At 52.4% G+C, this 15,983-nt stretch overlaps 1 protein-coding gene across 2 annotated transcripts in view; it reads right to left on the reverse strand.

Moving 5' to 3' along the window:
* Window positions 1-2,308, reverse strand: part of GRIK3 (glutamate ionotropic receptor kainate type subunit 3) — a 125,839-nt gene extending 123,531 nt beyond the window's left edge. The window contains exon 1 of one of the 2 annotated variants that reach the window (XM_085559977.1): window positions 1,867-2,308. In XM_085559977.1, the coding sequence (XP_085416103.1) occupies window positions 1,867-1,981 (115 nt within the window). In that variant the 5' untranslated portion in view covers window positions 1,982-2,308. The remainder of the gene's footprint in view (window positions 1-1,866) is intronic. The other variant, XM_021554851.4, reaches the window with a different exon arrangement.
* Window positions 2,309-15,983: the final 13,675 nt, after the last annotated feature.

The following is a 15,983-nucleotide window of genomic DNA, read 5'->3' on the forward strand; positions in this document are numbered from 1 at the left end:
CCGAGGCACTGAGAGTCGAGACTAAACATCTCCCCGGAGCCCTCGGGGATACTCCTGAGCCTGAATATCCCTGGAGTCTCAGCACCACCATCCCCAGCGGCCTCAGCCCGTTCCCCCCTGGCCGCCTCCTCGGAGCGCCAGCCTGGCAGCAGCCGGCTCTGCCCACCAAGAATCAGCCCCGCTGCTGCCAAGCCGAAAGCAGGAGGAGCTGCCAGCCGGGCAGCCCAGCTGCCACAGCCCCCCCAGCACACGGCTCACGGTCCCAAAAGCCATCTGAGCCTGCCGGGGAGGGAAACTCTGCCACGGTGCTCTCGGTGGGGACAGGCTGGTGACACACGGAGGGGGGACTCAGAGCAGGACGCCTCCTCCCCGCTCCTGCATCCCAGCGCGCCCCGGCAGCAGCGAAACGGAGCCTTCCTGGGAGCGGGTTTGTGTGGCACAAAACATTTCCAGCTGTTCCAGGCGGAGGCTGAGCATACTAAACAGCTTGGCCCCGGTAAAAGTTCAGCAGCCGCCAGGGCCCCAGGCCCGGAGGCAGAGCCATTAACCTTTTCCACCGATATTTCTGGCACTACAATGTGCACGGGGTAACATCTGCCTGGAGCGCCCCATTCACAGAAGTCTGGGGGAGACCAGATGCTCACCCTGCAGGAAGCAAGTCCTTGTCCGTGAGATGATCTGGGCCACGCAGCCACTTCAAGCCATTCTGGAGGTGACAGTGCTTCACTTCAAAAAGCACCTGTCCCTCAGGACCAGCATTTTTCTTTCTGGCTTTCACATTGCTGCTGTGCAGTTGCACTGGCATAAGTAAGACCCATTTGTTTTTCCAGTCAAAATTATTCACAAATCTATTCCGTTTTCACTGATTTATCTGGATTAAAATTTGAACCTTCAAAAGGGAGGTAAACCTGTCCTTGTAATTTTTAGTGGGCAGACAGCAAATCCGTGGGAACGTGTACCAATGGCAAAGTGCATGGGATGTAACAGAAATGAGCGCCGTTCTTTACATGACATGATTAAAACAAGTATCTCGTTTAATTAGAAAAAGAAAGATCGCAGAGTCATTCCCAGGATGTTATCTGTGCAATTACTTTATGTAACATTATTAAAAATTAATTTTCCCCAGAACCTCAGCAATTTAATGAAACACGCCTGGTCCTCAGCAGCAGCTGCAGCGGAGCCAGCCCAGCGGCATCCTCCAGGCAGCGGGACTCGGTGTCGCGGGGCCCCCGGGGCTGTCTGTCCCTTGTGCTGGGCGCATCCAGCCCTGGGTCAAAGCACCTCTGCACAGCCCCCTATTGCCGCAGGCTCAACAGCCCTCCTGCACCGGGTACCGCAGCCCTCCTCGCCACAAGCTCCGCATCCCCCCTCTCCGGGGACTCGGCATCCCCCATCTCTGTGAGCAAAAATCCTCCTTCTCCAGAAAATCAGCATCCCCCCTTTCTGGGTGCTCGGCATCCCCCGTCTTTGGGGACTCAGCATCCTCCCTCTCCAGAGGCAAAGCATTCGTCCTCTCCGGGATCAAAGCGTACCCCTTCCCCAGAGAATCAGCACCCCACTCTCCAGAGGGACAGCACTCTCCTCTGCTCTTCGCAAGGTGTCCAGCACCCCCCTCACCCGGGGCGGCTGCTCGCACCGCGAGCGCTGCCCGCTCCGTTCCGGGACACGGCTCCTGCCTCGCCGCGCCGCCCCGGCACCAGGCAGCGCGTCCCAGCCCCGGCCAGGGCATCCTTCGCCGGGGAAACCTCCGCCCGGGCATCGGACAGCGCATCCCGCAGTCCCGGGTGCCGCATCCCTCCCACGGCCCCGGCAGCGCGTTCTCCGCCCCGGCCGCGAAGTTCTCCCGCCGCCGGCGCCGGCCCTTACCGATCCGGATGACATGCGGCATCCCGTGCGAGCTCTGTCCCCAGAAGCCGCCGACCAGGAGCGCTGCCCAGTATTCCCAGAGGACGCGGCGGAGCGCCGGCCAGAGATGGGGCATCGTTGGGGAGGGCGCGGGCCGGCGCGGCCCTACGGCCCCAGGGGCAGCGGGGACGCGGGCGGCTGCTGCCCGGGGCTCAGGCGGAGCGGCCGCTCGGCGCCGGGGCCGGGCGGCTCATGGCACATCTTAGAGCGGCCGCGCCGGCCCGTCCCGCGGCGGCCACAGCTCCGGCCGCTCCCTTCCGCGCCGTGCCGAGCCGAGCCGGGCCGAGCCGTGCGGTGCCGGTGCCGGTCGGGCGGCACCTGCGGAGCCGGGGCTGCCGGTGCGCCCCAGGAGCGGCTCTGTCCCCTCCTACCGCTGATGCGCGGCTCGCGCAAAGCCCCGGAGTGGAGCGTGCACACACCGACACGCTCACACCCCCTGCCACACGCCCGGCACACACCCGGCACACCCCCGGCACACACCCCGGCACGCTGACACGCCGCCGACACCCGGCACCCGCCCGCTCCCCCGGGGCGAGGGCAGCGCCGGCGGCCGCGGGGCGGGATGCCCGGGGACCCTCGGCGGGCACCGCGGGGCGAGGGGCGATAGCGCGGGGGTCCCGGGGGTCTCGGCAGCGCTGCGTGTTCCTGCTCCCTCTGCCCCCGACAGACAGATCGCGGGGTGCCCGGTGTCCCCCAGGCTCGGGGGTCCCGAATGACCCCGGGGGTGCCGGTGTCCCCGCCGGCGGGCGCCGGGACCGGCCGGGCAGGGGGTTCGGGGATGGGGCCGGCGTCCCGGGGGCGGGCGGGGCCGGGCCGGGGCCGCTGCAGCGCCGGTACCGCGGCGGGCCGCGCTCCGCAGCCGGGAGTTTAATGACCTCGGCGACAGAGACAAAGGGCTGCCCGTGCCGCCGACCGGGAGCTGCTCTGTCAACGTGCTGGGCCAGGCTAGGGTGAATTTCTTTCTTTCTCATTTAAATAATTTGATCTATTCTATCATTTCCAATCGTTCCCATTTGCCAGCTGTCTGCTAACTCCAGCCTGGAACAGCTGAAGAGCAAATCTTTAATTTTCTTACAAACATACTATTACTCTGTATCGGTTCATCTTTTCAATTTTCCTTGCCCGCCGCTTTCCCCGGCAGCAAGCTCGGCATGCTGAAACGCTGATCGCCGTCCTGCGCTCTGCTCCAGAGCCCCATCCCGGAGCAGCCTCCGGGAGCCGGGCTCTGTGCCCTGAGGAGGAACACTGCGACTCGTTATTGATCTACAACTCAAAGAGAAGTTGCTGCGTGTCGCCTCCGCCAGCAGCAGCCAGTGCGGGACCGCTGCGGGGACGTGGACACGCGGGGGGTTCCCTGCGTGCCCACTGCAGCGCTGTCCGGGCTCTGGCTGATGCTACAGCAGCAGCACTGGGAGATTGGCCAGGCAATGTGACAGCCGGAATCGTAAGGAAAAGCTGGAAGAGTCTCTGGCTGTACGCCCAGGGCAGGACAGCCCCTCCCAGCGATGCTGCGGTGCCCCCCGGGCCGTGCTGTGAGCGGTGCCTCGCTGGGGCGATGGGGAAGGTGCGGCCGAGCGTGGCCGGGCTCTCAGTGTCGGGTGGAGGGGACATCTCACTGTACCTCAGCGGCGAGGCAGAGGGGCTGCTCAGCCTCCTCCAGGCGCTGCAAACAGCTCGGCCACAGAGGAGGGGGTTGTTGGTGTTGACTGTGGGCAGGGCCGAGGCTCCAGCTCCCAGCCAGAACCTTCCTGCCTGTGCCAAAGATGGTTACAGAAAAGAGTGGCTCGTGTTAAGGATATTTTTATCCCTCCTGACACCAACGTGGATAAGATTTAGCAAAAGGGCATGGAAGAAAAAGTCTTTAAATACTGCTTAAGCGAAGGACAGCTGTTTCTGTGAACTTGTTATAAAATTAAATGTCACAACCTGGTGACACTTTGCACCTGCAGATAAAAAAGCCCCACAAAGCTATTGGGAGGAAGCAGGTAAAAAAGGCTGTTTCGGCTGTGGCTGTTCTTTGCTCTTTGCAGACTCCAGCACATGGAGAAGAGGTTTGGTTTTTGTGGAGTGTTTAAACTAAACTGTAGCTGAGAGAAAATATTCTGTTAGTTTGGGATGTTGCTTCCTGCCTTTCTGTCAGTACCAGGCACTGATAAGGCTCCAATCTCAGCTTCAACCTCTGGATCCTACTGCAGAGCCAGCACAAACAGTTTATTTTGTATTAAATGATTTGATTAGTGGCAGATGGGCGTGTGGAGGTCACGGACAGTCCTCATGTCCTGCGTGTAGGTCAGAGAGGGCAGGAGAGGAGCAGCTCTGGGCCAGAAATTACCACAGCAGTCGAGCTTGGGCACAGGCAGAGGAGCACTCCAGGGCTGCTTCCCTGGCTTGTCCTTCCCAAAGCCACCCGAGGCATTCAGCAGAGCAGCCCACCATGGCTGGGTCTCCCTCCCTTCGTACTCCCACACTGCCCCAGCCCATCCTCTCTGTGACTTGGCAATGCTCCTCTCTCTGGGCAGCACCCTGGGGATCCCAGCATTACAAAGAGGGCATTTTGGAAAACATTTGGTGTTGCACCATTGCTGCTTGTGGGGTTTTTTTTGCCCCATACAAAGACTCAATTTCACCTGATGCCCATGGAGGGGCTGCCTGGGCCCAGAGCTGTGAAAACGACCTTCAGCTGCCAGGCCAGACTGCCACTGGAGCCGGAGCCAGGTCGTGATGGACAATCACAGCAGAGCCAGGATAGATGGACAGAAGAAGGAGGAACCTGGAAGGGTGATAGAGCTCCTCAAGGGCCCAGAGCTCTGGCTCGGTGCTGCTGCACAGGTGAGTGCTGCCCAGGGGGATGCTGGGCCTGGGGAGCAGGATTTACACCCAGCTGAGTCAGGGATTTCTTCAGGAATCTTTGGCTGCGCTTGAGGATAATCAAAGGTAGCAGAAGGGCTTTAGCTCTGGACAACTTGTTACGGTGATGCTAAAAATACAAGATATTTGCCCAGTTCATAAGTGCTGTGAAAATAGCTTTAATGTATTAATTCATCATTTAAGAGTGTATCAATTAATGCAAACTCTGGTGTATTTATAACCCGTGAACATAGTGTACCAGTGAGGAGAAGTCGATTCGTTATTTTGAGTTTGTTGAGAAGATATTTGGATGTTATTTTTTCGTGCTGCTGTTTTTACTATGACTATGTGGGGTATTTAGAACTCCAGCTATTACACAGGTCAGATTCAAAATTGTGTACATCTTATGGGGGTTTTATAGACATAAAAATTTCAGTCCTCTCACCTACAAATAAAGCTGTAGGTTTATGGGTGTTCTCAAGACACTGATTTAAGACTTCTTATTTTTAAATACGAAAGGAAATCACTTGCAAAAGTAGAAAATAGTGTTGATATTATTAATATTTAGAGGAAAATGCTGATTGACGAAAGACATTTTCAAATCAGACTAATGCTTTAGAGCAGCAGCAGAACGATGAACCTGGCAGAAAGAGACATAAGCATTTCTATAGCTACAGCATTTTTCAATACTAATGAAGAAAAAGAGGCTTCTCTTTATTTCTGTAATGGTATCTAAACTGGTTCGTTGGAATTAGCTCCATCCACATGTGTTTTGTTTAGATTTATATGCATCAAGTCTAATAGAACCACAATCAATCTGAGTTACGAGGCTCAGTGCTCGCATTACCGAGATTCATGTGCCGAAGTCGGCTCCTAAAACATCAGAGGGAATATACCTGGGAAAAATGCAGATTTCTGGGACTTGAGTGCCCTCTACTGAAACCGTCCCGGCTCCGGCCCTTCGCTGTGACACCCGCAGCTCGATTGATGGGCTGCTAAATCGAATTGAAGCCTGCGGTTCACAGATCCATTACCAAGGATCCCCCCTTTCCTTCCTCCCCGCTCTCATCCCGCACTCCGGCACGCTGGTTAATTCTAGCTCCTGCAGCTGTGCCACAGCAGATTTCCCGCTTTAAATGGCAAGCTGAGATGCTGGAAGGAGGATTCCTTTGGCTGTAACCATCCGGGAGCTGCGATGGCACTGAGGAGCGCTGGGGCTGGGCACAGCAGGGCTGCAGGAGAAGCTTTGCCCGAGGAGTTTGGGTCTGCTGGGTGTCTCTTCTTTAACTCCGTGCCAGCAGCCGGGATGAGGTGATGCTGCCACCCACGCTCCAGCAGCTCCTGCAAAAGCAAACACCAGCTATCCGCATTGGGCCCCGCAAACCTACTGCAATTTCTGCTACATTTTGGTTGTTTTGGGGCGGAGGGAAAAGGGAAAATTCCCACTTCCCACTCGGCATTCCATCTGGAAGGGAGAGGCATTGTGTTTGTGCGCTTGGGATGGAGGCAGGTGGGGCCAGGGCAGAGGGAAACGCTGCGAACTCGTGTGTTGTGGTGCTGGCCAGCCGATACCAAAGTGAGGAGGTTTCCCATTTAGGTTTTTATGAGATTTATTCTCTAATGAATTCCCGCGGTGAAGGCGTGGCTGCTCCGTCCGGAGTAGGAAATGTGGGGTTTCTGCAGCGGAAGAATTGTTGCTTCGCTACACCGCATATATTTGTGTTGGAACATAGCGCGGTGTAATAGCTGGTTTGAAATGCATCCAGTTCTGCGGAATGCATTATTGTGGAAGTCGGGAGAAGGCGAAGCTCCTGACAAACCCAGAGCAGCGGCGCCCCACAGGAGCTGGGAGGGTGGGAAGGGGCCGGGAGCAGGCTGCACTGCCAGCCTTGGCTGGGTGGCTGCGGGGAGCTCCCATCAGAGCCCCGTGTGCCCGAGCACATCAAAAGGCGCTCCCGGGGCTCTCTGAAGTGCTGGCATCACCCCCGCCCTGCAATCCCCACCCGCCGGCTCCCTGCAGGGACGAGATTGTCCCCAGTGTCCCCAGCCTGGCAGGAGATGCGAATTGGCTCTTCCTTCCCGCGGTGGTGTTTGCAGCACCCATTTCTTCCGCTGCCCCTTTGCAGCCGAGCAGAAGTGGGGGTGAGACAAGGGCCGTGCTGGGAGTGCACAATGACCCTTCAAACAATGGCCAGGGAAGTTTCCCACACTTTCCTGCCTGGGGCTGGTGTAACTGTGGCTGATGGAGCCTCTTTGAGTGAGGCAAGAACAGAGGGTGTGAATCTTGCTCTTATTTTTAATCAGTTATGCTGCAGTTTGCTCTGTCTGAGGGTGCCCTGCAGGCTGGGAGCGTCACCCACCTGGCACAGACCCAGCTCTGCACCAGCAGCAGCACCCAGCCCTGCCCCAGGGATGCCAGACCTTGGAGGCGGGTGTGGGACCCTTGGGTGGAGTTTGGGAGATGGTTCAGCCACCCTGGCTCTGGCTCTGGCGCTGGGGCAGCTCCAGCTGTGCCAGCTCTGGCACAGACCCTGTGCAGCCAAACCCTCACCGGGCACCCCTGGCAGAACCCCTCTGGTCAGCCCCTGCCTTTGAGGGCATCCTGGGCTGAGCCTGGAGATGGGCTGCTGCTCTGGGAGCCTGGACCACACACCTCCCAGTGTCCCCAGGAAGGTGGGCAGGGGAGGATGCAGAGCCTGCCTGGCATTTCGGATGTGATGTGGTGGCTGTGAGCAGGGACAGAGCTGTCCTGGCACCTGAGAGGTGACAGATCCCCCGGGGTTTGTGGAATGGAGCCACGTGCATCACGGCTGATTGTCAGCCTCATGCAGCAGCAGCTGAATTTGTACAATTGCAGCGTGTCATACGGGCTGAAAAGAGCAACAGGGAGCAAATGACTAAGTAAGACCAGTTCAAATTATTGTCTTTATCACCCCCTGTGTTCATATCTGACAGAAGAAACTGTTTTGCCCAGTTGGTTCCATCAAGGTCTCCTGTTTCCGAGCTGCGAGATGATCTCTTTGAACTAACTGAGTGAAAATACATTTGTGTCAGACAGCCTTTGCATGTGTTTTTCATCCTTTTCCTGCAGAGGTAGGAAATCATCTTTTTTTCTTTTATTTTTCCCCTTTAAAAAACAAAAAAAAAGAAAAAAAGTCCTCTATCTTTAGGATTGGTGGGAGAAGCCATTTGCAACTGATGGGTGTAAATTATGCCTGCTTAGTCAGACAAGAAAATTAGAGACTGCAGCATTAGCCTCTGCTCGCTATTATCTTTGCATGGAACCAGTTTACAAAGAAACTTGGTATGCTCCGTGGCGTTCTGCTCAAGCCTCACATGACTTATTTGTGACCTGTCAGCCCCAGTGCATGGCCCATTGTGCCCACCCAGCCAGGACAGCTCCTTTTTCTCCTGAACAAAGGTACCAACTGGCAGAGCAGAAGGTTGGGCACCAGCCAGCCTGGCAGTGCACAGGGCTCTGTGCCCCCCACATGGCTAATTACCCATGCAAAGATTGGGAATGAGTTGTTAATACCTTTTTTTTTTTTTTCCTTCCACACATGCAAAGGGCAAAAAAAAGATCACGTTATTTCAAATGCCTGTTAAATTCCACTTCAGTGGAATTACGCTGGGAATTAATTTGGCCAGCTGCAGCCAGTTGTTTTGCCCAATTCCTGCAAATTCCGGCCCGTTTCCAATTCACAGCAAATTTCTTGGTTGTTTCAGCACGTTCAGAGGAAGTTTAAATGTTGGGTGAGAAGCTGTGGGTGGATCTGGCTGTACCTACTGGGAAAAAAATCTGGGACAAGGGGATCCCTGCCTTGGGAAGGGAGGGGGGTCTGGAGAGAGCAGTTCTCCCATGGCAGGGGGTGTTGGCCGCAGGAGATGCTGTGGAATGTTAAATGAGGAGTGTGGAGGCAAAAATTATGTGCCTGCTGGAGGAAAATGAGCTGACCCTGAGCTATGGAGGGATCCCACATTTGGGCAGGGGTGGGAGAGGGCAAGGGGATGCCATGTCCTGCCCTCGAGGGGTTGGGATGATCCTTGTGTTCACCTGGCACCTGCTCGGCCAAACTCTGGCAGCCCCCAAGTATCTCCCACAATTTCAGCCTCAAACCCCAGTCTCTGTAAGATTTGCAGAGCACAATTTTCCCCCTGTGCCTGAGCTCACCCTAGGTCAGGGTGGCTCCGTGTGGTGGAAAAATCTCCTCCAACCCGAGCTTCCAAAGAAAGGCTCAGCAGTCTCTGTTGTTCGGTCTCAAGGCAGTTTATTGCAAGTTATCTCAAAGATTTTCTTCTGGGGCTGCTGTGGTTTGCTCACAGCTCAGGCAGAGGCACACACACACCCTGACATCCTCTCTGACCCCGAGTGCTTCTTCTCCCCGCCCAGGGCTGCTGCTGTCTTTTATATGGGACATTACGTGTTACATGTTCACAGTTTTTCCCAATGCCTATTACCTATATTAAATGGTGATTTTCTATCTTTTATATGGTACATTACGTGTGACATGGTTACAGTTTTTCCCAATGCCTATTACCTATATTAAATGGGGATTTTCTATCTTTTATATGGTACATTATGTGTTACATGGTTACAGTTTTTCCCAATGCCTATTACCTATATTAAATGGTGCTTTTCTACTCTAAACCAACCTGTGAGTGCCAACATCACCAAGAACATGGAGGTGAGGGAGAAGAAAGAGGGAGGACAGGACAGGCCCAAATCCCAAATCCATCTTAAAACCTCTGACCCCCATGTAAAAAACAGAAACCCCCCTGTACAGCACTCAAAAATTCTTCCCTCTACTTTGTGACTACTTCTACTCTAATATCTAAACTTTTGTGACTCCTTGTTCTTCCTGCAAGGTTGGTAAATCATTCCGTGGCTCAAACCCAAAATCACAGCTGTTTGCAGCTGCCTGCCAGGGTCTCAAATGCTTCTGACCTGGACCCGGAACATCCAAAAATGTCTGAGGGACCTTTTGTGTTCTGACACCCCTGTCCTGCCTGGATAATGAAACATCAATTCAGTGTCCCTGCCTCCTGCAGTGCCAATCCCAGCGCCCGCAGCTCTGATGGGCAGCAGGGCTGGGGGCAGTGCAGAAAACCACCCTCAAAAACCTCCCTCTTGGGTTTTTCAAGGCTTGTTTGTGCCCACAAACCATGGGGCCTGTATGGAGGGAGAACCTCTCCATCAGCTCCTCACTCCCAGCTCAGACCAGGGGATGTAGGAGCCTCTGGAGCAGGGATTTCAGACTCCACCTAAACCAGACCATTGTATCACTTAAATCCCTTTTATTCCCAGTTGCTGGTGTCTGGGCACCAGGTTAATTTTGGCACTTCTCAGCTTAGCAAGCAATGAGAAGGTTCATGTTCTTTCCCATGGGAAGGAGATTGTGCAGCACGTGGGGATTTGTAGACTGAACGGGGAGTGTGGGAGGCTTCCACTGTGTATTACTATTCACAGGAAGAAAGAAATGCTGCTTTTTAATTTTTTTTTCCAATCCGATGTTTATTTGGCATTTTAATGGTGGTAAGAAAACAGCGAAAACTAATTTCAAGAGATGGAAAACAAACTGGTTTTTTAAAATGTGCTGCACTCTGTTTTTTGCTGCTTCTCCCAAATCACGCCAGTGATGCTGGGGGTTGCTGCTGCTGATGGGAGACACTTTTCCCTCCTGCACTGCTAGTGCCACTGAGCACCTTGGGCAGCTGCTGACATCCCCAGAGGAGAGGCTGGAAGATGATGTACCTCAGGCCAAGCTGTGGGTGGCTTTTTTTGGAAACCATTTCCAGACAGTTCCTTATGGCAGTGCAGCAGATGCAGGGCTCAAAATCCCCCAGCAGAAGTTCTGGAGGTGCCTCATACAGGACATTTTCTTCTCGTGGCTGTAAATTGGAGCAAAATCCCTTAATTTAATTTTGCTGCTGGTTCTGTGTGTTGTTTCTGTTTGGTGATGAGGCAGAAGAATAATACATTTAAGAACTCTTAGCACAAGTAAAATGAAGCTGAAGTGGCTTTATTTTACACAGTGTACACAAAATCTTCACTAGATTGTATCTGTGCACAGTCCTCCATGGTGACAGCGTGACTTGCATATTGAAACTTGGTGTGAAAATCCCTTGGAAAAATAATGAGCTTCTCTTCCTAGTTTATTTCCATAATTTTTCCATGAGAGGCGTTTGCTTTTTTCAAATGTAAAGGAAAAGCCAGAACTTTGTCCAGTAAGCATCTGATATTTTAAGTATTTGTACACAGAAAGGCACTTTGTGTTGGCTTTTTACAGTATAAAAGCAAAAAAAAAAAAAAAAAAAAAAAAAGCATAATTTTGCATAACTATTTTTAGTTTATAAACATTCCCTGGGGGAAGGGAGAGTAAGGCCTTGCCAAAATTATATGTGTTCTGCACTATTTTAATTTATTTTTTTTTATCCTCAAAGCATTTAACAGACTCAGCTGGGGGTGTGATTCTCACTCTGTCCAGGATGGGGGGAGGCTGATGTTGGACTGGGCTGAGTGGCTGTTTTTTAATAAATGAAGGGAAAAATCACATTAATTGATCTGTTAGCACTTTATTTCTACATCCCACCAGGAGAGTCAGGTGCCTTTGTGCATGGACTGCAAGCAAATATATCTCTTTCCAGGAAAGCCATCACAATCCTCATATAATATTTCAGTGAGCCGGTGAAAGTGGGGGTGAGCAAAACATCCCAGCTCTGCCCTCCTGCAGCTCAGCCACTTCCAGCGGGCAGATGTGGTCTGGAGAGAGGCAATTACACCCCCTCATGTAGCAGTTTAAAGGTCAAGTACGGAGTAGTTTGACTAGAGATTAAGGATAAAGACACCCATTTATGAATTGGGAGAAGAGAAGGAAAAGCCCTCCAAGTAGATTAAAGTCTTGCAGAACGGACTAATAAATCAGCGGCTGGTGGAGCGTGGCAGCCTCGTCTGCCACTCTGAAGTGACTGAGGATGGGTTTAATAAGGCTTTACACTTCAGAGGCTAAATGAAGAGCAGGAAAAGAGAGAGCAGCACACCCGATGGCTGAGGGTGGTGGAGAGGGGCTTGGGAAGGAGCAGGAGCCTTGGCTGGGGTGTCCCCACAGCTCCCCACGGTGCCTCAGGATTTTAGTTTTTCTGTTTTTCATCTATTTGTAACCCTGCAGTTCTTTAGTGCACAACTCCAAACTCCATGTGCAGTGTGAGCTGCTGCTTTCCCATTTGGGGCAGACACAACAATTCCTCTCCAGGCCTGGCAATCAAGGACACCTCACTGCCTCAGGGCCTGAGAAATGGAAACAAAAGCGAGTTTGTGGGCAGCAAACTTGGGGCAAATGACTTCATTAGCTGAAGCTGTAATTGGAAGATGGGTTGGAGGAGGGATTTTTCCACCCCTGACCTAGGGTGAGCTCCAGCACACCATCACAGGCCAGCGCTGCCCAGGGCTCAGAGCCACTGTGAGGGAGTGAGCCAGTGAGATGTATTTTATTTGTAACACACAGGTTTGTCAGTGGAGATTGAGGACTTGTCTAAGGCCCAGACAGCCTTTTAGTGCTGGGCTTTGCAGCAGGGGTGAAGGCACATTCCTGTTCCCTGCTAAAAGCCCGGTGTGATGCCAAACGGGGAAGCACATGTTAGGAGGAACATGTTACAGGGCAGGTGCAGTGCCACAAGGTAGGGCAGGTCACCCCAACAGCAGCAGCCTCTTGCTTTTCCTGAGTGCACACTTCTAACAAGCCAGCCTCGGGGGCCAGCAGCCTGCAGGATTGATTGCTGGCTCAGGGAGTGAGCAGCTCGAGGTGAAGTCAAGGGTGATCAGCCTCAGCCAGACAGTCAGCTCCCAGGAGATGCTGTGTGCCAAGGGTACCTCTGTCTATAAATTGCTTTGGATGTTTGAATATAGACCTCTTGTAAGCTCAGGCACTGCACAGGACACTGGTGTCCTCACTCTGCCATCACGCTCTCAACCACTGTCTGTTGCTCAAGGTCATAAGAAGAGCCCGTAGTGATCTAGAATTAAATCAAATTAGCTCGACCGCTGTATTTTTTGTCTTCTATTTGCACAGAGTTTTCCCAGTTTTCTGAAGGCTTTGCAGTTGTGTCCTGTGGAGAGCTCCTGGGTCCAACTCGGTGCTGACGCATCAGGCGCCTCCTGAGCAGCGTGCAGCCACAACTGGATTATTTCTGCAGGGTGCTCTCAGAATCTGCTCCAAGAGGGAGCACGGTGCTGAGAGCCGCTGGCAAGCAAAGCACTCAGGCCCCCATTAAAAACAGCAGAACAAGTTTAATCTCTGGATGGCAGGGAAGCTTGCATCGTCAGCAGCGTTTGATCCAAGTTTTCAAGGCAAAATTGAAATCATTCTTCACCAAGCTCAACACATTGATCTTTAGAAAAGAGCACTTGTAAATAAGCTCCTTGAGACTGTGTCACCCTCTTTCTCCTCCAAAGCTACTCCTCTGTGAGAAGGGCAATCCCTGAGGATGCTCCAAAAGCAAGAAGGAGGATAAGCAGAAATGGCTTCAGGGAATTTCCTCTCTCATTCCCTTTCCAGTCCACCATTGCATGCACACATCACATGCTCCAGATCACAAGCCATTTTTAAGGAAAAACACTGATGCTCGTTTCCCTCTCCCAAGAAGGGCTGAGTTATTTTTCTGAACAGTTCATCCTCTCTGCTGGCAGAGCAGGCTCAGGGCAGGACTGACTGCTGGGGGTCTTCTCTGGGTGCCAGGGTGACAAAAAATGGATTGGTTGGGTTCTGGTGTGTTGGAATCTGAGGTATTGATGATTCTGAGATTGTAGAAAGTCTCTGTCTTTCTGCCCTGCTGCCAAAGCAGAAGCCATAATTGGTCTGTGCTGGTTTCCAGGTTGTTTATTCTGTTGATCTCTCACATGTTCTGCTGCCCTGCCCAGCTCTGTCCTGCAGGGCAGCGTGTGGGGCTCTGCCCTCAGTGGGATGTGACAAACATTAAATACCAGAAACTCCCTGGGCTGGATTTACAATAACGTGCCAATATCTGTCACCTACGTTGGACAGTGTGTCCCCAGCCTGAACCAACAGAAAAATGCCAACACCACAGTGAGACATGGAGGGCATGAAGAAGGAGAAAAAGGACAAGGCACACCCAATTTCCTCCATCTTGTCCCCTTTGGACCCCTCATCTACAATCCTGAAATTTTACTTTTGCACCCGTGCCACACTTAATTATTGCTCATATCAAACACTCAGAGCTTGTAATTGATCCTGTAAGATTGAAAACTCTTTTCCATGGGCAGAGATCACAGCCAGTGTCTGTGGGGGCTCTGTCCAGGGGGGTTCCTGACCCCTGCCAGGGTCCCAGGGCAGCCAGAGGGAAGCCCTGGGTTCCCACACTGGTGCAGGAGCTTTCTCCCCCAGCATCCCACTCTTCTTCTCCTTAGGGCCATCGTTTTCCATGTCCTGCCTCAGTGAGGAATCCTTCATGCTTCCTGTAACTTGCAGTAATCTCCTTGTTCATGTTGTTCCTCGCTGAGGTTCCTCTCAGTGCACAGGTTCCTGCAGGCAGCCTCCAGGGCTCTGCTCATCCTCCCTTATTCACATCAAGAATTTATTTTTTCCACCTGGCAAAGCACAGTGGCCAAGGCCCCGCCTCTCACTTTTTGGCAATTATTGGAAATTACAAAGCACTTAAGCAAAGTCCCATCAGCGCTTCCCTTTTATCTTGTCCAAGCCACCACCTCTTGCTCTCCAAATCCTGATCTCTTTTTGTACACCCCGAGGAAACCCAGCCCATGGAAGGCACATCCCTCGGGGTGCTGTGCTGCAAATCAGAGGGAACAGAAGGGGTGCATTCTCCTGCCTTTGGGAATGGTGCTGTGGGATCTGGATGCAGGTTCACCTTCCCTCAGTGCTGATCCCATTCCATCCCCTCTCAGGCTTGCTTCAGTGCAGCCTTTGGGGCAGAATGAATGATCCTCTTAGGATTGATCAGATGTTTTTAAGAATATTTTCAGTTGAAAGGAGAAGCAGCTAATGTTAGACTTGCTCCAAGCATGAGTTTTCCCTGGCAGGGCTGGATATATTTAGGGCATCTGAATGCCAGAGAATCATAAAGTGATTTTGGTTTTTTCCTTCCTCACAAAATGAAACACAATGACCCCTTTCAGCATCTTATAAACTGCACTTGAAAAATGGCAAAGTTACCCATTGGGAAATTTGCATTTTGATTTTTTAATTATCTCCTGGTAAACCTTGAGATGGCTCCAGGTCGAAACAGCTGGGAGAGTGTGGGGCTGCCCTGCACGGTGTAACTGTGCTGGTGTGACTGGTGTGATTGGTGTGACTGTAACTGGTGTGACTGGTGTGACTGGTGTAACTTGTGTGACTGGTGTAACTGTGCTGGTGTGACTGTAACTGGTGTGACTGCTGTAACTGCTGTGACTGGTGTGACTGGTGTGACTGCCACCAATATCTGTTGGAGGAGCAGTCTCTCATGGGATGTGATGGTGCAAAATGCTGAGCACTTCAGATCTGATCTCCAAGTATCTTTGACTTCTCTAAGCTGATTCATTAGTGTCGAGTTAAGAACATGTTTAAATGATTTGCAGAATTGAACCCAGCCAATGTGATTTGCAAATTAGATACATTTCCACGGGTCTTTTTCCTTAGGCTTATTGGATTTTAAATGGGTTTGAAGGGATTCTGTGACAGTTGCTGTGACCTACTTCAGAGCAGAGGCTGGTGAGTCTATCCCATAGCTCTGTGCTGACTGACAGTGTCTCTCGAAATTCAGACACGGCCACTTAAATGTAATTTTCCTGTTAGGAGGAAAAAAAACATCAGGGTTGTGTAAATGGGGCAAATTCACAGGAAAATCATCTTTTAAGAGTGGCAGGCATCAAACCTTCTTCAGGACATGTTCCACCCTGAAGAAGGAGGATGTTTCCTCTCCCTCCCTCCTCATGTGTCTGACCAGGGACAGACCCAGGACTGTGCTGACCAAGCATCTCAGTGGTGACACATAGCCTTTGATTGTGTGTTGTTCCAAAATTAACGTATTCCAAACTTCCTGTTGGTCCTAAGCGCTGGCTGAGGTGGACTGGGGGCTGGAGGATGTTCCTGCTGGGGAAAACAAATTTATTTTTTTCTGAGCAAAGCTGTGTCTGTGTCTGAGAGTGAGAATGGCCACGATGCATTTTTCAGAACGAGCCTCAGCGGAGGATGCAGCAATGCCAGGGTGGGAGAGGCCAC

Source organism: Lonchura striata, chromosome 23, assembly GCF_050655825.1.
Source record: "Lonchura striata isolate lonStrDom1 chromosome 23, ASM5065582v1, whole genome shotgun sequence".
Lineage (NCBI taxonomy): Eukaryota > Metazoa > Chordata > Aves > Passeriformes > Estrildidae > Lonchura > Lonchura striata.